The sequence below is a fragment of the Budorcas taxicolor genome, chromosome 3, assembly GCF_023091745.1.
Source record: "Budorcas taxicolor isolate Tak-1 chromosome 3, Takin1.1, whole genome shotgun sequence".
Lineage (NCBI taxonomy): Eukaryota > Metazoa > Chordata > Mammalia > Artiodactyla > Bovidae > Budorcas > Budorcas taxicolor.
In genome coordinates this window covers 52,333,088-52,359,051 of record NC_068912.1, presented here as the reverse complement: position 1 = coordinate 52,359,051, position 25,964 = coordinate 52,333,088, and the positions used below count along the sequence as shown (strand labels likewise).

The window sequence follows — 25,964 nt, the reverse complement described above, 5'->3', positions numbered from 1 at the left end:
ATTCAAATTATAGGTGTCCCAGAAGAAGAAGAGAAAAAGAAAGGGTATGAGAAAAATTTTGAAGAGATTATAGTCGAAAATTTCCCCAACATGGAAAAGAACATAATCAATCAAGTCCAAGAGGGGTAAAAAGTCCTATATAGGATAAACCCAAGGAGAAACATGCCAAGACACATACCAACCAAACAAAGATAGAACAGTAAAAGCAGCAAGGGGAAAGCAACAAGTAACATACAAGGGAAACCCCATACATTTAACAGCTGATCTTTCAACAGAAACTCTGCAGGCCAGAAGGGAATGGCAGGATATATTTAAAGAACTGAAAAGGAAAAACCTACAACTAAGATTACTGTATCCAGCTAGGATCTCATTCAAAACTGATGGAGAAATAAAAAATCACCCCAATTTGACAAATACTAACTAGAAGAATTCTTACTATATATTATTAATGCAATTATTAGAAAGCCTAAACATCTAATTCCAGAGTATCCACAATCTAAATGAAGCAATACTATACTGATGATACCATCTCCAGCCTTATATTTGCTTTAATGCAAAACAGGAATAAACACGGCTGTTTACCTTTTTTGGGCCCTGCTACAGTAGATCTATCTGAATGTTCAGAATGGGAAATCTCTGTTTCTGATTTTTTTTGTATAATTATTTGATTTCCAAATCTCTTGGGTCCTAAGTAAAAGACTGTAAATTTCCGCTGTATATCAAGTCCAACTGGAAAAAGAAAAAAAAGCATACAAATGCTTAAGTCATATATATTCATGCATGAGATCATTTATTTATTTTTATACCTCTTATATTTTATACCTCGTTGAACTAAAAAGCCTAACAAGTTCAGGAAATAAAAATGTTTTAAAGAAACGTTAAAAAAAGTATAACAAGTGAAAAAGTACACATCTGTCATAAAAATAAAAATCAATGCTCCTACAATAATTGAAATTTACCTTAAAAAAGAAAATAGCCATAAATGAACAGATGAAAATTTAATTTTATTATCCTCATCTACACTATCTTTACATCCCCAAAGAAACTTCCTTTAAAATTATTCATTTTACTTAAATTATTTTTACACAATATCACTTATGTTTCTGTTTACATAAATGAAAATTTTAAGTGTTATCATATTTTTTACATTCATGTATTCATTATTTCAATGAACTTACCATATTCTGAACTAATAAGATTTATGCTAAGATCTTCAGATTTAACAGCTCTCCTCACATCAAACTTTTTAGCCCAATTTCCAGCTTTTAGTAAAACAGAATCCCTGAAAAAGGTAACGTGTCACTTAAATTGTGATCTTGAATCTTAAATGAAATAATAAATTAATTGCCAAGGGCTAATTGATACTAAGGTATATCCCATCTGGTAGTAAACTTGTCAGTTTCTGAAAACTACTTTCCCCAAGTTCTTTGCATAGGGAAAATGGAATTTCAATGGAGCTACTATTTCCATAATTTACTTAACTATATGTTCACCCAACAGCTGGTTCTAAGTTGCATACAATCACTTCAGGCCCACCTGTACATATAGTTGTTCTTGACAACCTATGATCTTGCCCTTAAATCACTACCACTTTTAAATGGCTATACTTACATTACATGGATTTGTGAGAACTTTGAGTATTTTTTAAATGATATGAAATAGTTTGTACCTAATAACATCATATCACCAGCAGTCAATTCTGTGATTGAACTTATTTTAGCCTCCTATAGTCTAAGTCATTAGATTTACTTCTCACAGAGAATATAAAGATTAATATAAGTATATATTCTCTTTAAGTGTATTATGGCTAGTTGCAGGAAAGCAATTATCAGTGAAAAGCATATCCTTATCAGTTACTGCACCCTCTTTAGGATCCTTGCATGGGGTGTTTTAGGAAAGTATCTTCCAGTACACTGGCAACAGTTAGGAGATTCCCATTTCAGTTAGTACCATCCTGAACTTACAGGTATATTATATGCTTAGGAGCATAGACTCTGGAGTCAGAATGCTGGGCTTCGAATCTAGTTTTTGCTATAGACTACCTATATAACAATTAAACAGTTTAATACCTGGAACTTACTAAGTGCTCAAAACGTATTAGCTGCAGCTACAACTATTATGCTCAGAATTTGCTTATGACACCCTGGGAGACAATATATGAGAGTATCAGAAAAAAGGCTAAAGTAAAAATTATATAATGATATGCTAGAGAACAAAATATAAGGCAAGGTATCTCCTTTATCTATTGGATCTGGTTGCCTGGGTCCTACAGTGGCTCTAGCAGTTAAATTTTAATACAGAAATAGAAAATATATTTTGAAGATTGCACTCAAAGAGTAATAAGGTCATGAATTATAGGAGAAAAGCAACAAAATAAGAAAGTTCAGCAATAATGAATTAGAGCTACTCCTAAAGGTTATCTATTACTTGTTTCAAACCAAAGACTTTATACTTTGTTAATTTGAGTATTCAGTTCAGTTCAGTTCAGTTGCTCAGTCGTGTCCAACTCTTTGCGACCCCATGAATCGCAGCACGCCAGGCCTCCCTGTCCATCACCAACTCCCAGAGTTCACGTCCATCGAGTCAGTGATGCCATCCAGCCACCTCATCCTCTGTCGTCCCCTTCTCCACCTGCCCCCAATCCCTCCCAGCATCAGAGTCTTTTCCAATGAGTCAACTCTTTGCATGAGGTGGCCAAAGTATTGGAGTTTCAGGTTTAGCATCATTCCCTCCAAAGAAATCCCAGGGTTGATCTCCTTCGGAATGGACTGGTTGGATCTCCTTGCAGTCCAAGGGACTCTCAAGAGTCTTCTCTAACACCACAGTTCAAAAGCATCAATTCTTCGGTGCTCAGCTTTCTTCACAGTCCAACTCTCACATCCATACATGACCACTGGAAAAACCATAGCCTTGACTAGACGGACCTTTGTTGGCAAAGTAATGTCTCTGCTTTTCAATATGCTATCTAGATTGGTCATAACTTTTCTTCCAAGGAGTAAGCATCTTTTAATTTCATGGCTGCAATCACCATCTGCAGTGATTTTGGAGCCCAAAAAAATAAAGTCTGCCACTGTTTTCACTGTTTCCCCATCTATTTCCCATGAAGTGATGGGACCAGATGCCATGATCTTCGTTTTCTGAATGTTGAGCTTTAAGCCAACTTTTTCACTCTCCTCTTTCACTTTCATCAAGAGGCTTTTTAGTTCCTCTTCACTTTCTGCCATAAGGGTGGTGTCATCTGCATATCTGAGGTTATTGAGATTTCTCCTGGCAATTTTGATTCCAGCTTGTGATTCTTCCAGCCCAGCGTTTCTCATGGGGTACTCTGCATAGAAGTTAAATAAGCAGGGTGACAATATACAGCCTTGACGTATCCTTTTCCTATTTGGAACCAGTCTGTTGTTCCATGTCCAGTTCTACCTGTTGCTTCCTGACCTGCATATAGGTTTCTCAAGAGGCAGGTCAGGTGGTCTGGTATTCCCATCTCTTTCAGAATTTTCCATAGTTTATTGTGATCATAAACAATCTAAAACAGACCTAATATTAATACCTTCTTTAATAGATAATTTCTTTTGTTCCATTATAGAATCAGGAAAATGTAATTTAATTGACCCCACCATTATTTTACTACTCTTTTCTTCAGCAGAATTTGTCTTTTATGATACATGCTTAAAAATAAATTAAATAGAAATTTCATACTTACATAATTTTGTGCTTAAAAACCAGTTGATTATCTGCATCACCTATGATCAAGGTGACATAGTGAGAATTTGGTGCTGTTCTTTTAGTTCGTAGCTGTTCAAAGTTTCTTAACATAACAGTCACTAATATTTCTGCCATGGTATCACTATATCTTGTAATCTTTAAAAAAGGATAGGTATAAAATGTGTTAAAAATAACCTTACTACTTATACTCAGCTCCAAATCAGCTATGGGTAGCTTTACTCCTGAAAATCAAAACATATGAAAAATAGAAAATATTTACCTGTTCCACTTCAAGTTCATATTTTGGTAGATACATCACTGTTTCTTTTATCTGAGTTCCAAAAGGGGGATGTCTATTTAAAATCTAAAACAACATATTTATATCATTATGTTCTTACTACAACACTAAAAACTCTTTTAGTAAAATACCTTTTATAGTTAACAGTTTTAATATACTTATTACCCAAAATTTTAAATTAAAAATATATATGACTATGACAGGGAAAATTATTTTTTAGTAGAAATAAAGATATAAATGTCAGGCTTTGGAATGTATACAGAATTCAAGAAATATTAGGAATAATTAAATATTAAATACCAGCTCAAGTTCCCTTGCATCTGTTTCTTCTATTTTTTTAAAAGAAGTCAAACCTGCATTTACCATAGCATTTGATAATGTTATACCTGTGGAAAATTAATCAAACAGTAGTTTTTAAACAATACATTTTAAACTAAATCTACACTTAAATATTTAATATCTACATTACTAAAAAAAGAAAATCTGAGAGCAGACTAATGATTTTTAACATTTTTAAAAGATAGTCTAAATTGGATTGATTGGGCTGTGACAGTCTAAATTGGATTGATTGGGCTGTTCATATTTATTTTTTCAAACTCAAATAGAACGCACATATGCTTTATAAAATAAAGAGGAATTCTTTGATTCACATGATGTCTCAACCCTTAGTTTTACCTTATGTCATCCACAGAGCAAGTACCAAGAAACACCTATGGTTATACTCGTGTTTTTTTTTTTTTTTAAAGGCAACATGACTCAAGGATGGAATATTGTTTTATGAAGCTATGGCTCTCTGAGCATTTGTCTTAGAAATTGAGTTCTCTCTCTGTTGCTATACTAATTTAGATAATTTTACTCTTCTGCCTAAAATTTCCAATGTCTTTCCATTGCATTTAGAATAAAGTGGCAATTTCAAACTCTCTTACCTTTGTGACTTGACTACAGCCTACCTCTCCACTTTAATTTCCTGCCACTCCCCTCTTGCTGACTATACTGCAGCCACATTGGCTTTAATTTTGCTCCTTAAACACATCAAGAGTTCTTCTGCCTTTGTACCTTTTCTGTTTCTTTATGCATTTAAGAAACTGTAATTTTTAATTCTTATACTCACGTGAATGAATTTACCCAAATCCTCAAATAGAAAATATTGTCAGAAGTATAAATTTCCAAAGTAGTACCACCTTGTTTAAGGAATATATATTACTGTGGAGGGTATGACGATACTCCTTTCCTTACTCAAAGCTGACTATTTTTGAGAATTTCTCTTACTCATTCTTAAGACACAACTCCTAGTATTCTTAATTCCTTAATTTTAATTTCCATTTTCCCTTATAATATTTCCTGAGTTTTAATTTTTAGCTGATAAACACTGTTGAAAATCAACTTGTATTCATTATTTTTTCCTGATGCTCAATTTACTTATTTGTTTGGATTCTCTCACTTTTCTATTACATGAATTTTGCTGGGCAATATTTCTTTCTGTTCAGCTGTACTGAGGAACTCTGAAAAACATGTTTGTGTTCAACAGTTTGGAAGGGATAGAATGCAACTGATGCCCAGACTGACAATATTCTAGAAAGTCAGAAAAACTGACTTCTTCAAATATAGTGAAATTTTATTAATAATCATTTTATGTATAATTCATACTTTAATCATTTTGCTACTTGTGAGCATTTAGGATTATGCAATGATAAATAATTTGTACCTTTGTACAAATTTGTATTTGTACTTTTCTGGAAATATTTCTATAAATTTAACTGTTAGTGAACAGCTGTTTTAAAAAGATTGTGCAATTTAATTGATACTATTAGACTTAAGCTCCAACCAACACTGCATGAGCATGTTCATAACCTTATTTTATCTCCCTACAAGACTTTTAGTTTTTGCTCATTGGTGAGTGAATATTTTTTCATTTTTACAATTTTACTGACTGACTATAACTGATTTACAATAAACTTGACATGCGATTTCATGTGTTTATGTGTGTATGAGAAACTATCACTACAACCAAGCTAATAAACATTACTGCCTCTAAAAGTTTTCTTGTGCCCCTTTGTAACTTGTCCTGCCCTTCCCACACTGTCCCTAAGCAACCACTGATCTACTTTCTATTACTATTCTATTTTCCAGTCTTTCATTTAAATGTAATTAGTCTGGCTTCTTCTACTCTGTATGATTATTGTAAGATTCATCCATGTTGTTATTGGTGTCAACACTTCATGCCTTTTTATTGCTGAATATATATATCCATACCATGGGATATAACACTAATTTCCATTTGCCTGTTCATGGATATTTAGGCTGTTTTCAAATGTCTTTGTTACTAGAATTGTGTGTCTACATGTTTTTTTTTTTCCTCTTGGGTACCTAACCATGACAGGACCAGGTGGCATGGTAGGTTTATGCTGAACTTTTAAAGAAATAATCAAATGGTTTTCCAAAGTGGTTTTAACATTTTACATTTCCACAGTGAGAGTTTCAGTTGAACCATATTCTCTCCAGCATTTTGTCAATTTTTAATTGTGTACTGTGTGTACTGTATAATTTTAATTGTGCTAAATTAATTAAATAAATTTAATAAATGTTTGATAAATATAATTAACAAATTTAATTTTAATTGTGTGGATGTGTACTGGTATCACATTGTCATTTTAATTTGCATTTCTCTTATGACTAATGATGTTGAACATCTTCTCAGGCGCTTATTTGCCATACACACATCTTCTTTGATGTTTCAATCTTTTTGCCCACTGTTTTATTCACTGGTTTGTCTTATTATATATTCTAAGTACAAGTCTTCCATAACATATATGTTCTGCAGATATTTCCTTACAGTCTGGTGGCTTATTTTCTCTTCTTCCTCTTCCTTCTTTAACAGTATTTTATGAAAAGCAAAGTTTTAAGTTTTTATTAAATCCATCCTTTTTTCTTTTATAGTTTGTGCTTTTGCACTGTATCTAAGACATCTCTGCCAAATCCAAGATCACTTGTTGCCTCTGAAGATAGAGGAAAAGGGCTATGATCAAGGAATCAAGTATTCTCTAGAAGTTGAAGGCAGGAAAATAGATTCACCCCTAAGGAAAACGGCCTTGCCAAACCTTGATTTTATCCCAGTGAGACCCACATCAGAAATCTACAGAAGTTTAAAGATAATAAATTTCTGGTGCTTTAAGCCACAAAGTTTATGATAATTTGTTTTAATGGCAATTAGAAAACTAATATAGCATAGTTTTTCTAATTTTAGCTTCTGATTTTTTCTTACTAGTATGTAGAAATAAAATTAATTTTAATATATTGATCTTGTATCTTTCAACCATGCTTAACCTCTCCTGCCTTCCATGGAATTTTCTACATAGATGACCATGTGATCATGTATTAATAAAAACATTATACTTCTTTCTTTTCTAACCTGTACGCTTTTTATTTCTTTTTCTTGGCTGATTGTACTGAGTAGAACTTCTAGTATAATGTTTACTGGAATTAGTAATAGCAGGCATCCTTATTTCATTCCTGATCTTAGAGGTAAAGCATTCAGTCTTTCACTATTAAATATAATGTTAGCTACAAGTTTTTCATCGAAAAAGCAAGAGAGTTCCAGAAAAACATCTATTTCTGCTTTATTGACTATGCTAAAGCCTTTGATTGTGTGGACTACAACTCTGGAAAATTCTTAAAGAGATGGGAATACCAGACTACCTGACCTGCCTCTTGAAAAACATATACGCAGGTCAGGAGGCAACAGGTAGAACTGGACATGGAACAACAGACTGGTTCCAAATAGGAAAAGGAGTACATCAAGGCTGTATATTGTCACCCTGCTTATTTAACTTCTATGCAGAGTCCATCATGAGAAAACGCTGGGCTGGAAGAAGCATAAGCTGGAATCAAGTTTGCCAGGAGAAATATCAATAACCTCAGATATGCAGATGACACCACCCTTATGGCAGAAAGTGAAGAGGAACTCAAAAGCCTCTTGATGAAGTGAAAGAGGAGAGTGAAAAAGTTGGCTAAAAGTTCAACATTCAGAAAATTAAGATCATGGCATCTGGTCCCATCACTTCATGGGAAATAGATGGGGAAACAGTGGAAACAGTGTCAGACTAGAATCCACACTGGTCTGCTTGCTGATGGACCTGGCCACGCGCTCAGGCCAGCTCTGTGTGTGAAACCAGGTTAAAAGCCCAGGGCCTCAGGGAAGACGTCGGGCTGCCTCACTTTTCCAAGTCTAAAAATGGGATGACGACCTAGGGCTTTTGGTGACAGAGTGTGCGGCTCTAAAGCACGTTTCAGCTTTCTTGCGTGTTTAGCTTAGGTTTTGTGAGTGCATTGCTATTTACCCCATGAAATCACGTGTATAACACTCTGCTTTGTAACTGGATTGTACTATCTCTTTTTTCTGTTACCACCCATTTCATATTAGCTGCATTGTTAGTCAGCTTATAATTAACCATGAATCATTTTAGCGGCCTGTGAAGTGGAAACTAGCCCATTTGGTGGTCTTTTGACACACTGTTTTTATAATTTGCATGATTGGCTAATTAGTTGATATTTAAAGTACTTTGACGATTTCTCTGTGGTTTCATGCTTGATTTCTTTCCGAGTATTTGTTAAGGAACAGTTCTGTATGTTTTCCTTGCTGTTGGAGTTCTCTGACAGTGTGTCTGCTTTCATCATTGGTTTTGATTTCCTGTTGCATCCTGTTGTCTGCTTAGTCATCATCAATCCAGACCCCCATCCCCTGCCCCCGAGGCTGTAGTTTACCCATCCATCTCCCTTCTCCTGTCCGCCCACTTGCTCTGGTCATAGCCCTGCTGTGGTCCACAGTGTGTGTGCCCTTAGTCGGGTCTGTGCTTTGTCTTCATGTCTCATTAAATGGTGTTTTTCCCCCATAGCAGTAAGTTGAATTGGTGTATCACTATGCAGTTACAGGAGAAGGCAATGGCAACCCACTCCAGTACCCTTGCCTGGAAAATCCCATGGACGGAGGAGCCTGGTAGGCTGCAGTCCATGGGGTCGCACAGAGTCGGACACGACTGAAGTGAGTTAGCAGAGTTAGCAGCCAAAGTCACTGCAGATGGTGATTGCAGCCATGAAATTAAAAGATGCTTACTCCTTGGAAGGAAAGTTATGACCAACCTAGATAGCATATTCGAAAGCAGAGATAGTACTTTGCCAACAAGGGTCCATCTAGTCAAGGCTATGGTTTTTTCGGTGGTCACGTATGGATGTGAGAGTTGGACTGTGAAGAAGGCTGAGCGCCGAAGAATTGATGCTTTTGAATTGTGGTGTTGGAGAAGACTCTTGAGAGTCCCTTGGATTGCAAGGAGATCCAACCAGTCCATTCTGAAGGAGATCAGCCCTGGGTGTTCTTTGGAAGGACTGATGCTAAAACTGAAACTCCAGTACTTTGGCCACCTCATACAAAGAGCTGACTCATTGGAAAAGACTCTGATGCTGGGAGGGATTGGGGGCAGGAGGAAAAGGGACGACAGAGGATGAGATGGCTGGATGGCATCACAGACTCGATGGACGTGAGTCTGAGTGAACTCTGGGAGTTGGTGACGGACAGGGAGGCCTGGCGTGCTGCGATTCATGGGGTTGCAAAGAGTCAGACACGACTGAGCGACTGAACTGAACTGAACTGAACTGAACTCATAGGTTTTTCATAGATGTCCTTCATCAGTTTGAGAAATTTCCTCCTTTTTTAAATTTGTTGAGTTTTATTAGAAATGGATTTTGCATCTTGTCAAATTTTTTAACATTACTGAGATGACCATCTGGTATTTTTTAGTTTAATATGATAAATTACACTGATTGACATCAAGTGGTAAACTCATCTTGTATTGCTGGAATAAACCACATTTGGCCATGATATGTTCCCCATTTTATTTATCACTGGTTCAATTTGTTAAAATTTTATAAAGAATTAGTGCACTTATATTACTAAGGGCTACTGGTCTGTCCTTTTCTTGAATGTCTTTGTTAGGTTTTGATAACAAGGCAATGCTGGCCTCAGAATGAGTTGGGAACTATCAAGCCCCCCTCCTTTAAATTTTCTGAAAAAGTGTTTAGAATTAATACCGCTTCTTATTTAAACGTTCAGTAGAATTCACCAGTGTAGCCTTCTATGCATAGGGTTTTCTTTGTAAGTTTTAAACTACAAATTTATTTAACAAATATATCCTACTCATGCTGTTTCTTCTTGAGTGGACTCTGTCAATTTGTGTTTTCAAGGAATTTTTCCATTTCATCAAAGTTGAGGAATGTAATGACATAAGGTGTTTTATAACATCTTCTTTCTATCATTTTGTTATCTATAAGATCTAAAGTTATATCTCACATTTTTGTTATTGGAAATTTGTATCTTTTTATTTCTTGATCAGTCTGACTAGAGTGTTAATGATTTTAAAATAATCATCTGTTTCATTGATTTTTTAAAATTTATGTTCTTTCAAAATTATTTATTTTCTGCCCACTTTGGGTTTAATTTGCTCTTTTTCTCATAACATGGAAACTGAAATTATTGTTTTGAGATCGTTCGTCTTTTCTAAGATAAGTGTTTAGTGCTATAATATTAATAACCATTTTAACTAAGTTCAAATTTTTCTGAAAGTTGTGATTTTTTAAATGTTGTGTGTAACCTCCTCCTTAATTCAGAAATCATGCATTTGTGGAGTGGGTGTGGCATTTGCTTTGCCACTACTTATATACTGACAGGAAGGTGAGCCATTAATCAAGAAACTTTCTTATACTTTGACCTTACTTTCATGATCCAATCTCCAGCTTCACCCCAGCTCCCAGGACTGGTCAGCTCCTGACTGATTTCCCTCACTGATTTCAAACTTCAAGGAAATACAAAGTAGTAATTCCTCACAAAAGTTAGAGATCTTTGTTCTAAGGAATAATCAGAGAACCCTTAGCAACCCATTACCTAAAATTTTAATGTCCCCAAGATGCATATAAAGTTATAAAGTTAATAAGACTATCAGTCATGAAATAACAACTGTCTTTTTGGAGTCCTAGCTATCTAAGGAGTAGGGTCACAAAGCCAAAGACCCCAAACTGGAAAATTCCAAAGTGTTTGAGGCATATCCCAGTCTTTGTAAATAGCACCCTCTAGAGTTTTTCAGTTCGTGTTGTGAGCTAGATCCTAACAGACAGGAAATAAATTTGTCTACAGAATTTTACAGTATCTCTATGAAAATCAGTGCTAATATTGAAATGTTACTGAATAAAAGAGAAAAAAGTATAAATAAGTAGCATAATTTTTTGTAATGAATTAGGGATGACCAGGACTGCTAGCTCTGTACCTTGTCATTGAGATCAAAACCAAATAGTCATAAAAGTAGAAGAAAGAACACAATATAGTTACCTAATTACTAAAAAAAAATTTCATTCTGGTTTCAGAACAAATTTTAAAATAAGAGTATTCATTTGTATTAGATTTCCAAATTGATTTCAAACGAATTCTTTAAACAGAAGAAAATGAAAATCAGATTTTCAAGAGAGGGAAAGTACAATAACTTACTTAGGCCCATAGGCACAATTTTCCTTAAAGGTCTACCATCATAGAACAATTTTCCTAACAGTGAAATACAAAAATAAACTGCAGACATTGATACACTGCCTACCTGTACTCAGTACCTACCAATTTTTTCCAGCTGTTTGGATACATGTGGAGAGTTTTCCCAAAGTTTACATCTAAAACATTTAGCTAAAATCAAACTGTTCAATAATACAGCAAACTTTTCTTGAGTAGCCACAAAATCTGATAACCCTAAAAAAAAGTTTCCAGTATTAAATCTAGTATACTATTTTATGGGGAAAATATTGAAAATCTAATAAACCTGTAACATACATCTTGTAATTCGTGAGCCATTTCTGAAAATCTTTGAGGTATCTTGTATCAAAGCAAAGTCTTGTACAGGAATGCATCCTAGCTGAGCCTGAATAAGACTGGGGAAAGAAGAAATTTCATTATTTCTTTTTTCTTTTTTTAAATTTTTTTTCCTTTACAATACTGTATTCGTTTTTCCATATATCAACATGAATCCGCCACGGGTGTACATAAGTTCCCACTCCTGAACCCCCCTCTCCCACCTCCCTCCACATACCATCCCTCTGGGTTATCCCAGTGCACCAACCCCAAGCATCCTGTATCGAACCTAGACTGGCGATTCATTTCTTTTATGATACTATACATGTTTCAATGCCATTCTCCCAAATCATCCCGCCCTCTCCCTCTCCCACAGAGTCAAAAAGTCTCATTATTTCTTTTTAAAAGTTACTATCTCACAATATTTGACTTAGTGACTGAAGTCTGTCTTCTTAAAATTCCTCTCTGCCTTGATTTCTGTAACATTATACAGCTCTGTATCTTTTATCATTATTGTTGCAAGTTATTGTTGACTTCCTCTTCCCAACCTCTGAAAGGTCAGTTCTTATTTCTCTACTCTTCTTTATTTACTCAACCTCTCTCTCAAAAAAAAAATCTCATTTCTTCTCAAAACTTTCATTATAATCTCTAGACTGATAAATTTCAAATGATCACAGGGCACTTGCACTTAGACCATTTTTTCTTTCCACCTCAATACATCTAAAATTGTTTTCATATTCTTCTCCAATGCAGCTCTGTCTTTGAACTTTACTATATATAAGTATTATAGAAAACAACACAATTTATATAATCAACAAATATTTATTAAGTGCCTACTGAGTTGTAAAGCATCCTGTTAGGTGCTGAAGATTCTGTTCAACATTTGAAGGTTGGTAGCTTATTAGTTCGGAGAAGGCAATGGCAACTCACTCCAGTATTCTTGCCTGGAAAATCCCATGGACGGAGGAGCCTGGTAGGCTGCCGTCCATGGCGTTGCTAAGAGGTGGACACGACTGAGCGACTTCACTTTCACTTTTCACTTTCATGCATTAGAGAAGGAAATGGCAACTCAGTCCAGTGTTCTTGCCTGGAGAATCCTGGGGACGGGGGAGTCTGGTTGGCTGCCGTCTATGGGGTCACACAGAGTCGGACACGACTGAAGCAACTTAGCAGCAGCAGCAGCTTATTGGTTGATTATTAGAAACAAGCAGTTGCTTGGCTATAAAAATTTGAGTGGTGATAAGAGGGGAGAAAAGGAGTTACTAGCTATTGTAACTACTGTATCTCAGGTCTTTGCTACCTCTTTTGTCTGTTTACTTATCTAACCAGGCCTTGATATGCAAATCCCCCTAAGAGTCTAACTAAAATTATTAGACTCATATTTTCTGGGGGGATCTCTTATAAGATCAAAAACTGGTATAGAAAGAGAAAGGGTAGAATAGTTATATTTCATGGCTTGCTTTTAGTAAACAATATATGAAAATAGAAAGAAGCAACTAACTCACATCTCAGAATGGATGTATATTGCTGAAACTATAGACTAATTGGGGCTTCCCTGGTGATTCAGTGATAAAGGACTTGTCTGCCAATGCAGGAGACATGGATTTGATCCCTGGGTCAGGAAGATCCTCTGGAGAAGGAAATGGTAACCCACTCCAGTATTCCTGCCTCGGAAATCTCATGGAGTTCAAAAGAGTCAGACAGGACTAAACAACAACACAACAGACTAATTACTTTTTTTGGCTACAATATATTGTAGCCATATATTGCATATATGCTTCTGAAAATTATTTTGCTACATCTATTTAGAAATGATTATACACTCCAACGTTCACAGTAGCATTATTTACAATCACCAAACAGAAGCAACCTAAGTGTTCATCAACAGATGGATGGATAAAGATTGTGGTACATAAATATACAATGAACTACTACTCAGCCACAAAAAAAAAAGAATGAAATTTTGTCATTTGCAGAAACGGATGGATTTGGAGTCATTATGCTAAATGACTGGAGGAGGGCATGCCAACCCACTCTAGTATACTTGCCTGAAGAATCCCCATGGACAGAGGAGCCTGGCAGGCTATAGTCCATGGAGTTACAAAGAGTTGGACATGACTGAGTGACTAAGCACAGCACAACATGCTAAGTCAAATAATTCAGACAGAGAAAGACAATTATTATATGATATCACTTTTATGTCTTATCTAAAAAATACAACAAACTAGTGAATAAAGCAAAGAAAAAGAAACAGATTCACACATCCAGAGAACAAACTAGTGATTACCAGTGGGGAGAGAGATGGGGACAGGGCAATATAAGGGTAGGAGGAATATAGAGTTATTATGGAATTATATGAAATCATGTGTGTGAAACTTCTAAAAATTGTAAAGCACTGGCAGGAAAGCTATGACAAACCTAGACAGTGTGTTAAAAAGCAAAGATATCACTTTGCCGACAAAGATCCATATACGCAAAGTTATGGTCTTTCCAGTAGTCAGGTACAGTTGTGAGAGCTGGACCATAAAGAAGGCAGAGCACTAAAGAATTTATGCTTTTGAACTGTGGTGCTGGAGAAGACTATTGAGAGTATCCTGGACAGCAAGGAGATCAAACCAGTCAATCTTAAAGGAAATCAACCCTTAATACTCACTGGAAGGACTGATGCTGAAGCTGAAGCTCCAATACTTTGGCCACGTGATGTGAAGAGCTCACTCATTTGAAAAGACTCTGATGCTGGGAAAGATGGAGGGCAGGAGGAGAAGGGGGTGACAGTGGATGAGATGGCTGGATGGCATCACTGACTCAACGGACATGAATTTAAGCAAACTCTGGGAGATAGTGAAGGACAGGGAAGTCTGGCATGCTGCAGTCATGGGGTTGCAGAGTCGGACATGACTGAGCGACTGAACAACAACAAAAATTAGAAATTAACAACAAAAGAATGACTATTTTAAAAAATTACTACTTTAAAAATTTTAAACAATGTAAAATAATTCTTAAAGAGGAAACCAAAACTAAAAACTAAAGAAATTATAAACTATTTAGAAAGAACAGCAATAGATTTAGAAAACCTATAGAACAGCATTAGAGTTACCACTCAAAGTGGTACTGGCTGGAAAATTTGTCTGAAATATTTTATAGAAAAATTTAAAAAACCAAAATAAATGGAGAAAAATACAATTGAAAAGATTACAAAAAGAAGTAGATGGGAAAAAATAAAGACAAAATGAGAAATTAATGAAATAGAAAAGTATAGTAAAGATAAAAAGTGTAAAATTAATAGAATATTAAATATTATCAATAAGTCAAAAATAAATGGCTTTAAAAGATCAAACTTTAGAAATCGCTAGCAAATCTGATTAAGAAAAAGGAGATGATACAAATAATATTGGAAATTAGAAAAGACATATATTTAGAGGAAATTTTACCTTATTAGAGTACAAAATACTTTATGTCATAAAAACTGACAAGCTGGGTGAAATGAACAGCTTAGGAACATATAAATTAACAATAATTTATTCAAAAAAATTAGTAAAAGAACAAAAGATATGAAATAAATTGCTGAGAAATCCAACTTTTAGATTCAGTGACAATGGTGAGCTATAATGGGTAGCTGGCTCTCTTCTTTGAACTCAAGAATATTTTTACAAATAAGTGAGAGAGAGGTTGATGGATTCCAGAATCAAACCCAAAAACTATGAGAAATTCTCTGGTGGTGAAACACTAGAAACTTGACAAATAAAACAGTAATGAGACAAAGATATTTGCTCTCTCTGAAACTAGAGAACACATATTAAAAGTTCTATCTACAACAAGAAAAGAAAAAGTTATAAACTATTAGAAATCAAGAGATAAAACCATCACTATTTATAGATAATATGGTTGTCTCTCTAGGTAATCCCAGCAAACCATTTAAAGGACAACTCATATTATTAAGGGACTTCAGTGAGAACCAGGTAAAACAATCAAAATTGTTCTTGACTGACTATAAAAAGGAATGTAAAGGACTCACAATGTTAAACTCTATAAAATACCAAGAAATAAACCTATCAAGAAATATAAAACCTAGTTCTAATGAGGTGGATGAAACCGGAGCCTATTATACAGAGTGAAGTAAGTCAGAAAGAAAAACACCAATAGAGTATATTAAAGCACATATATGGAATTTAGAAAGATGGTAACAATGACCCTACATGCAAGACAGCAAAAGAGACACAGATGTAAGGAACAGACTTTTGGATTCTGTGGGAGAAGGTGAGGGTGGGATGATTTGAGAGAATGGCACTGAAACATGTATATTATCATATGTGAAAGAGATTGACAGTCCAGGTTCGATGCATGAGACAGGGTGCTCAGGGCTGGTGCACTGCGATGACCCTGAGGGATGAGATGGGGAGGGAGGTGGCTGGGAGGTTCAGGATGGGGAACACATGCACACCCATGGCCGATTCATGTCAATGTATGGCAAAAATCACAACAATATTGTAAAGTAATGAGCCTCCAATTAAAAAAAATTAAAGAAGAAATAGAAAACCTAAATGATGAGTTATAAAATATCACAGAAAGACAGAAAGATCTGAGTAGATGGCTAGAGATATCATACTTTTAGATTTCAGTACTGAGAAAGACGAATTCTTCCACAAACTAATCTATAAAACCAATTTTGAAAGGCCTTTTCCTAGATCTTGACAAACTGATTCTAAAGTTCATAAGGAGGAAAACTGCAGGAATATTCAAAATGTTTTTTAAAGAACATTAAGAAGGGATTTGCCTTGCTGCTGCTGCTACTGCTAAGTCACCTCAGTCGTGTTCAACCCTGTGCAACCCCATAGACGGCAGCCCACCAGGCTCCCCCGTCCCTGGGATTCTCCAGGCAAGAACACTGGAGTGGGTTGCCATTTCCTTCTCCAATGCATGAAAGTGAAAAGTGAAAGTGAAGTCGCTCAGTCGTATCTGACTCCTAGCGACCCCATGGACTGCAGCCCACCATCCATGGGATTTCCTAGGCAAGAGTACTGGAGTGGGGTGCCACTGCCTTCTCCAGGGACTTGCCTTACCAGATAACAAAACATGCAATAAAATGGTAGTAAGTAAAGCAATGTGGTATTGTCATAGCAACAAAATAAACAGACTAACAGTAAGTGTCCAGAATCACACCCTTAGGAATATAGTTTATGTGAAGATGGCATTCCAAATCAATCGGCAAAGAGAGAAAGACAACATATTTATTAAACACTCCTGACTATCTTTCAGGGATGAAATATAATTAAATTCTTATTTATATCACATATAAAAGTTAACTCCAAACCTATGAGAAGCCTTTAGATAAAAATCAAATGATTTTGAAGTATTAGAAGAGATGATAGGAAAAGTCCTATGATCTTAGGATATGTGGCAGACTGCTTTATCTATGTAACACTCATTTTCTATTTCCATCTTAATAGCAGAATCCTAATATTAATAAAGGCACAGTAACAACATGACATTTCTCTGTCTCCTTTGCACTTGGCTGTAGCCATGTACTTGTGAAAGTGTTATCTGAGACTTCCAAGAAACCTATTGAAAAGAAAAAGGATATTCAAGTGTAATAATGGCTGAATCTCTAGCAGTCACTATGAACAATAAGGTGACCTTGAAATAGCAGTTGTGTGGGACAGCAAGGCAGAAAGACAGGAATATAGATTTGAAAAATTTTTAATATAATTTTTCACTCATTAGATTAACAAAACTTCAAAGATACAAAACAATTATTGGGAGGATGTATGGAAGTCATTCTTTTTACACTGTGGATGACAACTGTAAATAAGAGAAGCTTTTTGAATGCAATTTGCATTAAATATTAAATCTTATGTATACCCTTTCACCTGGAAATTCTTGAAACATATGACATAAATATAAGGAAGTTCATTTCAGCCTTATTTGTAATAGCAAAAATTTATAAGCCATCTAACTCTTCATCAATAAAGGAATGGCTAAAAATTACAGTATGTTCATACTATAGAATACATTGCTGTTAAAATACACATTGGTATTAAATGAGGTTAACATGTGTAGGTACTAATATAGAACCTTCATATCACAAGAGCAATAATTACAGTAAGACCTTTTTATATACAGATATAACATGTCTATTAGCACATATTAAATATATATGTACTAAATAAATAGAAAGGAAATTGGAATGGCCCACAGAAAATTACTGATAATAGTTACTTCTGGGGGTCGAAGGAGACCTGATTTTTTGCTTTATAAATTTTAATTTTGAATCTTCAAAAATGAATCTATGCATTACTTATTATATAGGTAATTTCTATAAGAATTATATAAGAAGAAACAAATATGAAAAGAAATCACTGATTTGGAAACACATCCTATAAGTTCATTGAAAAATACCAACTAAAGAAAACAGAGCTAATGCTGAAGAAGACAGACCTCAGAATTATGAAAAATTAAAAACAGCGATAAAGGGCAGAAAATTGAAGGATAAAATTTTTAAATTAAGAGGATTTACACCTGCCTGTAAAAGAACCGATCTGAAATTCAGCAAAGTAATAAGAATATAAGAGAGACATGAAAGTGGTAAATATTAGCCTTCATTACCCACCAAAAGACTGTACATTTTAGATTAAGAAAATGCCCCTCAGATAGTCACTCTGCCTAGTCACGTCAAGTAGTGACATAAAGTGGAAAATTACAAAAGAAAGCTAATTTATGATACATGTGTAAGCAAGTGTGCCAAGTTGCTTCAGCTGTGTTGACTCTTTGCAACACTATGGACTATAGCCTTCCAGGCTCCTTTGTCCATGGGACTCTCCAGCCAAGAATACTCGAGTGGGCTGCCATTCCTCCTTCAGGAGATCTTCTTGACCCTCAGGAATCGAACCTGATCTCTTACATCTCCTGCATTGGCAGGTGGGTTCTTTACCACGTGCGCCACCTGGGAAGCCCTATGATACATATAGAAATAATTATAAAGTCATGAATTTTACGAACCTGACAGTCCTAATCAAAAGAATGCATGATCCAATCTAAGGCAAGGTAAGTGAAAGCATTAAAATTGCAAATATAGTGTTCCCAACAAGATGCTTGTGCAAAATTATCTTAATTTGACTCAGTAGTCAATGCAACGGGGTATATTGAGAAATCCATTGTGAGACTCAAGAGACCTAGATTCTAATTCTATAGCTGCCCTCAGTATAGCAACATAACCTCAAGCAAGTCACAACTTACCTAGGCATCACTTACTTCATTTGTAAAATGAGAGGATTGGGGTACATGATCTCTAAGTTCTGTATGATCTCTGCTGCTGCTGCTGCTGCTGCTGCTAAGTCGCTTCAGTCGTGTCCGACTCTGTGCAACCCCATAGACGGCAGCCCACCAGGCTCCCCCGTCCCTGGGATTCTCCAGGCAAGAACACTGGAGTGGGTTGCCATTTCCTTCTCCAATGCATGAAAGTGAAAAGTGAAAGTGAAGTCGCTCAGTCGTGTCTGACTCTTAGTGACCCCATGGACTGCAGCCCACCAGGCTCCTCTGTCCCTGGGATTTTCCAGGCAAGAGGACTGGAGTGGGTTGCCATTGCCTTCTCCTGTATGATCTCTAGAGATATTTAAATTTCTAGAGAAACATGGCTAAGAAACAGAACACTAACTTCTGCCCTCCAAGCTGTACATCTGCCTGATGAGTAAGTATACAAACAGTGAGAAGTTTGTTTCTGAGATGTCCAGGTATTTGGGAGATAAAAGTTTAATAAGACTTTAGGAAGTATCCTAGAGAAAGAGTGATCTCCTTTAGCTAAGGAGACAAAAGGAAATTCTTTGGCCAACTGGTTTTATTGAACCCCATGAAAAAAATCATTTTTATTTGAAGTCACATGATTTAAATCAAGTTGCTTAACACTAAGACATAACTACTCAGAAAACCAAGCACTTGGCATAGCAGAAAAAGTATCATTGCCTGTGTGATTGCAAACTGAGTAAAGTCATTACAAACTACAACGTAATTTTAGTTTACTCTTCCAGTTACTCTCCTCTGTACAGACTTCCCATTGCTGGCAGAACAGTCACCCCATTATCACATATCCATTCCTTCACTCAGGTTATTTCTTTTAATATGTCTTTCCTAGAACATCACTAATGTTCTAGAGACATTTACTACATGTGTTTTCATACTGTCCATTATTTTTATACACATGGTTCTCATTCAAGCCAACGTGAAAATTCTTGTAGATGAGAAGCACATCTTCTTTCTATTGTCTACCATGCCTTAACAGATCACACTCTCAATGTTTGTTGATTTAAAAATTCACAAGTTATCTTTTTAAATTAAAGACTGAGAGTTTGGAGAATTTTACATCTGCATTCTGACTCCTCATTCTTATGTAAATGTTCTTTCTTTGTATTAAGGAAAACAAACTTTTAAATTTATAAAAAACCTTCATAAACATGAATCATGGACAAGTAATTAGTATTTTAAGACATTTAACAATTAATTTTCTTTACCAATTTACTTTCATTTCTCTTGTTTTAATCCTTCCTTCCATTGGAAATCTGGAAATAAACAAGGCAAACTTTTATTATTATTACTTATTTTAGCTGAATGAAACCTTTTAAAAACTTATTTAAAACATTTAATTTCTGTACCTGATAGTTATCCGATTTGGATCTTTGTTCAAAGTATTCAATGCTTTCTTTTCATTTATTCTTAATTGTACATCTAGAAATTCCTTGCAGCTGGCTATCATTGTGACCTATAAAATTTCAGCATTTATTTATTCATTTGGTTATGTCCATTCTTTACTTCTTTTCTCTCATTTATTTTTCTTTACCTATTTATCTTTAATGCTCCTTTGGGACATCACATTTAGCACATTTTGCCTCATACGTTTTGCTTCTTTAAGGATTCATTCATTCACTGACAAATGTTTACAATACCTGTTACATATGCCAGACACTCTGCTACACACTAGGACTATACCAATAGGACTGTAAAGGTTGACAAGATGAAATTTAAAATATTCAGCCTAGCATGTGCCATATGATAAAGCACTCAGTAAATGAAGATTTCATTACTACCACTACTACTACTGTTACATTATTGTTCAGACTTCTATAGTTTGCAAATGGTTACACTTATGGAGGATAATTTTTTAATGAAAAAGAATGCTGTTGGTATAAAAAAATTTATATTCTAGAACCTACCTAATTCTCCCAGATGATTTTGAGCAAAGCACTCTGCTTTGAGTTCTCACACCTGTAAAATGAAACTAGCACCTTTTCTAATTCTAATTCTCTTTTACACTTACAGAACTCAAAATCAGATGGGTTAATGTTAACTCTTAATTTCTTCTCAGTTAAAAATAATATTTAACACAACACTGAAATCAACTATACTTCAATAAAAAGTAAATTAGAAGAGTATTTACATGAAAATACAAGCCTTCTACTCATCAATTTTGTACAATTTTTAGTCTCAATATAATAATCTTATTGCAATAATCAACTTAGATATTTTAAATAAAAATAGTTTAAATTTGAGAATAAATATAAAAGTCATGTTTCATGTGCATATTCCCAGTTAAGGAAGGAAGGAGCAATATAGTCACAGGTGCCAAAAATATGACCATGCTTCTATTCACTGCCGTAGCTACAAAGGTACCCCACTGGCAATATTTTAGGATAGCCTGTTTTTACTTCCCATTTTCTCCAAAATTAGTTCTTTTTTTCTGGCCTATCACCAATACTATTCTCTTTCTACTGTTATTGTTATTCTGATGCAAAGGATTTAGGGAAGAGTTGCAAGTAAGAGGCATGTGTCTTTCATTCATGGCAGACTTTCGTAAAATATCATGCCACACCATCTTGGAATCTTTCTCAACATACTATACTTGGGAGCCACTACCAAGGTAATCAGAATTATCACATAAGTTGAAAGGTAGTTGCTATCCTTTCTTTGGGTATGTATATAAATTTTCTTAGCCCTAATACAAAGATGCTATTGGAAATATATTCTAAGGAGTAATATTCCATATTTTACAATTAAAGGCAAATAAGGAGGAAAAATATATGCACTACTAGAAATGCTTTCTTTTCGGCTCATTTATTCTTAAATTGCAGGAGATATACAGATCAGTTGTTTCCCCAATATTATTTTATACTATATCATTGTATACTTATTTTCTTGTGAAAATTAATTTACCAGATCTGATAAAGTTTCTTTTCCACTGATTGTACAAAATTTCTTCACTGTCTCAAATGTAATATAATACCAAGCCATCAATCTTCCTGCCTCTGGAGAGAGATGGAAAAATAAACATTCCAAATCAGCTGATACAACTTGCATTTTCATCAGTTTAACACACATTTCTTTAGCATCTCTACTATGCCTTTAATAGCATCAGGTACAGAAGACACCAAAAAATCTAGAAAACAGTTTCTGGAAGTTACAGTTTAGCTAGGGAGATAGCCACATGTGAAATAGCTAGACTAGAGGACAAAATCCAGTTAATAATAATGTTTACATATAACAACTTCATACTGAGGAGATTCAGCCTAAGAGAATGGTCACTGTGGGATTACCTTCTAGAGAAAATGGGCTTTGAGTAGCATTTTAAAGTAAACTATAGGCCTTAGCAGAAAGAAATATAGCCATTATGACCTCAGGAAAGAACAAGACTTGTTTATCAAAAGAGTAAAGTTAAAAAGACTATCTTTAGAATACTCTAAAGATATATAGCTTGATAAACATACAACTACAAAATCAGGTCAAAATGACCTGCTTGAAATACTTGAGCTGCTGTTGCTGCTAAGTTGCTTCAGTCGTGTCCGACTCTGTGTGACCCCACAGACAGCAGCCTACCAGGCTCCCCCGTCCCTGGGATTATCCAGGCAAGAACACTACAGTGGGTTGCCATTTCCTTCTCCAATGCATGAAAGTGAAACGTGAAAGTGAAGTCGCTCAGTCGTGTCCGACTCTTCGCGACCCCATGGACTGCAGCCTACCAGGCTCCTCCATCCATGGGGTTTTCCAGGTTTTTCAAGAGTACTGGAGTACTTGAGCTACCACTTAGTAGTTATTAGGTAATCATGTGCAGGTTACTAGTTTCTTAGTGTAATAGGGGAATGATAGAAGCATGCATCTCATATGTTTGTCATGAAGAAAAATAAATGCAATAATATATACATAGTACTTAACACGGTGCCTAATATTAAATAAATGTTGCCTACTTTTATTATCTAAACATGGTGAGTGATAGAATATGGAGACTCTAAAAGATCCCTGAAATGCTATTAAAGGAGCTTAGATTTTGGTTCTGATTTGTAAAATAGCAGAGGACCACTTACAATTCTTGAGCATTATTTTAATGAAATTGGAATTTGAAACTAAATTGTTTTGGAAATAAAACATTAGGTTGGCTGAGGGTAGGAGGATGGGCAGAGTGAGGATAAGTAATTGATGTTTTGGAATTCATTTAAAAGGTAACTGGCTTCAATTATAAGTTGTCAAAAACAGCACAAAGAATTTCAAGTCTTGTGAACACACAGAAAACAGTTGAGTAGAGGAAAACGGTATACTGCTTCTCAACGAAAGGTCTATTATTTACCTACATGCTGCAGGTTTTGCTGAAGAATAAAGAATGTGACATTCCATCACTTAGAGTCATAAAGAACAAGGTACAGCAGACAGAACTTAGACTCAGAAATAAATAGCTACTTTCTCAGTTAGGAGTCTAGTGAACATGTTCAGCCAAAACATGAGTAATGCATTGGGTCATAAAAGTGAGATTCTAGGAGCTGTATGTGAGACACAATATGACTACTAAGGGAACTAGTATATATTATATTTGAAAGTGAAAGTCGCTCAGTCTTGTCCAACTCTTTGTGACTCCATGGACTATACAGTCCATGGAATTCTCCAGGCCAGAATACTGGAGTGGGTAGCCATTTCCTTCTCCAGGGGATCTTCCCAACCCAGGTCTCCTGCATTGCAGGCGGGTTCTTTACCACCTGAGCCATGCTCCTCTTATCCTGTGCTGTGTTGTGCTAAGTTGCTTCAGTCGTGTCTGACTCTGTGTGACCCTACGAACTGCAACCCACCAGGCTCCTCTGTCCATGGAATTCTCCAGGCAAAGAGTACTGGAGTGGGCTGCCATGCCCTCCTCCAGGGGATCTTCCTGACCTAGGGATCGAACCCATGTCTCTTATGTCTCCTGCATTGGTAGGCGGGTTCTTCACCACTAGAGTCACCTGGGAAGCCCCTTCTTATCCTAGATGTTTATAAATTACTATAGGGTTATCTCCCTCCTGGAGAAAATGAAAGTTTTTGAGAAAAGGCTTATATTTGCTGGCTGATTAGTAAGAATGAAAGTTACCTAGCTAAGGTATATAAATAACCTAGAAATGAAACTATGAAGAAAATGAGTCAAGGGAGACAGAATGGAAAGAATTTTAAAAGATTTGCAAGTGAAGAGAGAAAATAAAGAGACAACTGGCTATCAATATAGTTTTTGAATGATAAGTATTTTCATAGTAGCAAATATAGGGTATTTCAAAGTAAAAGTCATACAGTTGGACTGTGGGAAGGGAACTAAAGGTGATGAGAATGCACCTATCATATATCCTACTGCAAGAAGTGCTTTGATGGATGGTCCCAGCTACTGTGTTCTGAATCTATCACTATGTACACAGCAAGATCACACTTTTCATGAGACGCTCCAAACAAATGACTGAGCATGGCAGGAACATTAAGGTAGACCTTAATGGGACTCCTTGGATGGGCAACTTTGAATTGAAGATTCCCCATCAACTTTGCCGAATGGTCTTAGGACTGCACTGCAGGATAAAATCCTCCTTCCTTTTATCTTTCCTTTTCCTCCTTCCTTCCTTCTCTCTCCTTCATAGAGGTAAGATTTGCATCCCAGTTGAATGACTTTCTGTGCCTCTTGCAGTTACTGTCCATTTTCACTAGGTTGTTAATCCTTAAATTTGCACAAAATAAGACTTGGGTCTTTTGAGCCCTTCTTCCATATACACTAGCAGGCAGAAGAGCTAAAAACCCAGACAAGAACAGAAGCATACAGATAAAAATACCTAGATACTTAAGTATTATGATTACAAATTAAAAAGGCAAAAGCAAGAAGCAGAATTACTGGAACATACAGTCTAAAATTTAATACAAAAACAATACTCAAAGAGATAAAATAAAATAATAGTAAAACAACGGATCATGAAGTCATAAAAAAGAATTAATTAAAAATAACATGTAAAGAGCATCTACCCACATTAACAGCAGGCTTAGTAATTGTGATGGCAAAACCACTTCAGCATTCTTGCCTTGAGAACTCCATGAACAGTATGAAAAGACATAAAGATATGACATTGAAAGATGAACTCCCCAGTTTGGTAGGTGCCAGGAAGCTTGGCATGCTGCAGTCCATGGAGGCATGAAGAGTTGGACACGACTGAGGAACTGAACAACAACAACAAAGTAATTATGAGCCAATCCCTCTGCTGAAGGCAACCAAATCAGAAAAATGAAATACATGAAATATTTTTTACTAATCATCACAGAATTAACATGATACTTATCTGGGAGGGCACTTAAAACCAAAAGAATAAGCACACACAAAATATGTATAAAAACTGACCACATACGGGTCCATAAAACAATTCTCAACAAATCTCAAAAGACTGAAATCATACAGAGAACACTATCTGATACAAAGCAACTGCATCACATATTAAGAACAGTAACAATGAAACTGGAAAAGAAAAATAATTAGAAAACCATCAGATGTACAGAAGTTACAAACTAGATTTCCAAATAATCCAAAGGTCAAAGAAGAAATAGTGGAAATTAGAAAATACAACGAACTGATTGATAATAAAACTATTACAAACCAGTTAATAAAAATTCTTATCCCTAAATAAATACATGCTCCTGCTGCTAAGTCGCTTCAGTCGTGTCCGACTCTGTGCAACCCCATAGACGGCAGCCCACATGGCTCCCCTGTCCCTGGGATTCTCCAGGCAAGAACACTGGAGTGGGTTGCCATTTCCTTCTCCAATGCATGAAAGTGAAGAGTGA

At 35.6% G+C, this 25,964-nt stretch overlaps 1 protein-coding gene across 1 annotated transcript in view; it reads right to left on the bottom strand.

The window, feature by feature from the left end:
* The window catches only part of HFM1 (helicase for meiosis 1), a 114,229-nt gene that overhangs the window by 38,550 nt on the left and 49,715 nt on the right, over positions 1-25,964 (bottom strand). The window contains exons 20-29 of the mRNA XM_052637751.1: positions 22,077-22,168; positions 20,522-20,628; positions 20,381-20,428; positions 11,862-11,959; positions 11,652-11,780; positions 4,304-4,389; positions 3,986-4,069; positions 3,704-3,861; positions 1,179-1,282; positions 583-729 (exon numbers count right to left, since the gene is read on the bottom strand). Of these exons, the coding sequence (XP_052493711.1) occupies positions 583-729; positions 1,179-1,282; positions 3,704-3,861; positions 3,986-4,069; positions 4,304-4,389; positions 11,652-11,780; positions 11,862-11,959; positions 20,381-20,428; positions 20,522-20,628; positions 22,077-22,168 (1,053 nt within the window). The remainder of the gene's footprint in view (positions 1-582; positions 730-1,178; positions 1,283-3,703; positions 3,862-3,985; positions 4,070-4,303; positions 4,390-11,651; positions 11,781-11,861; positions 11,960-20,380; positions 20,429-20,521; positions 20,629-22,076; positions 22,169-25,964) is intronic.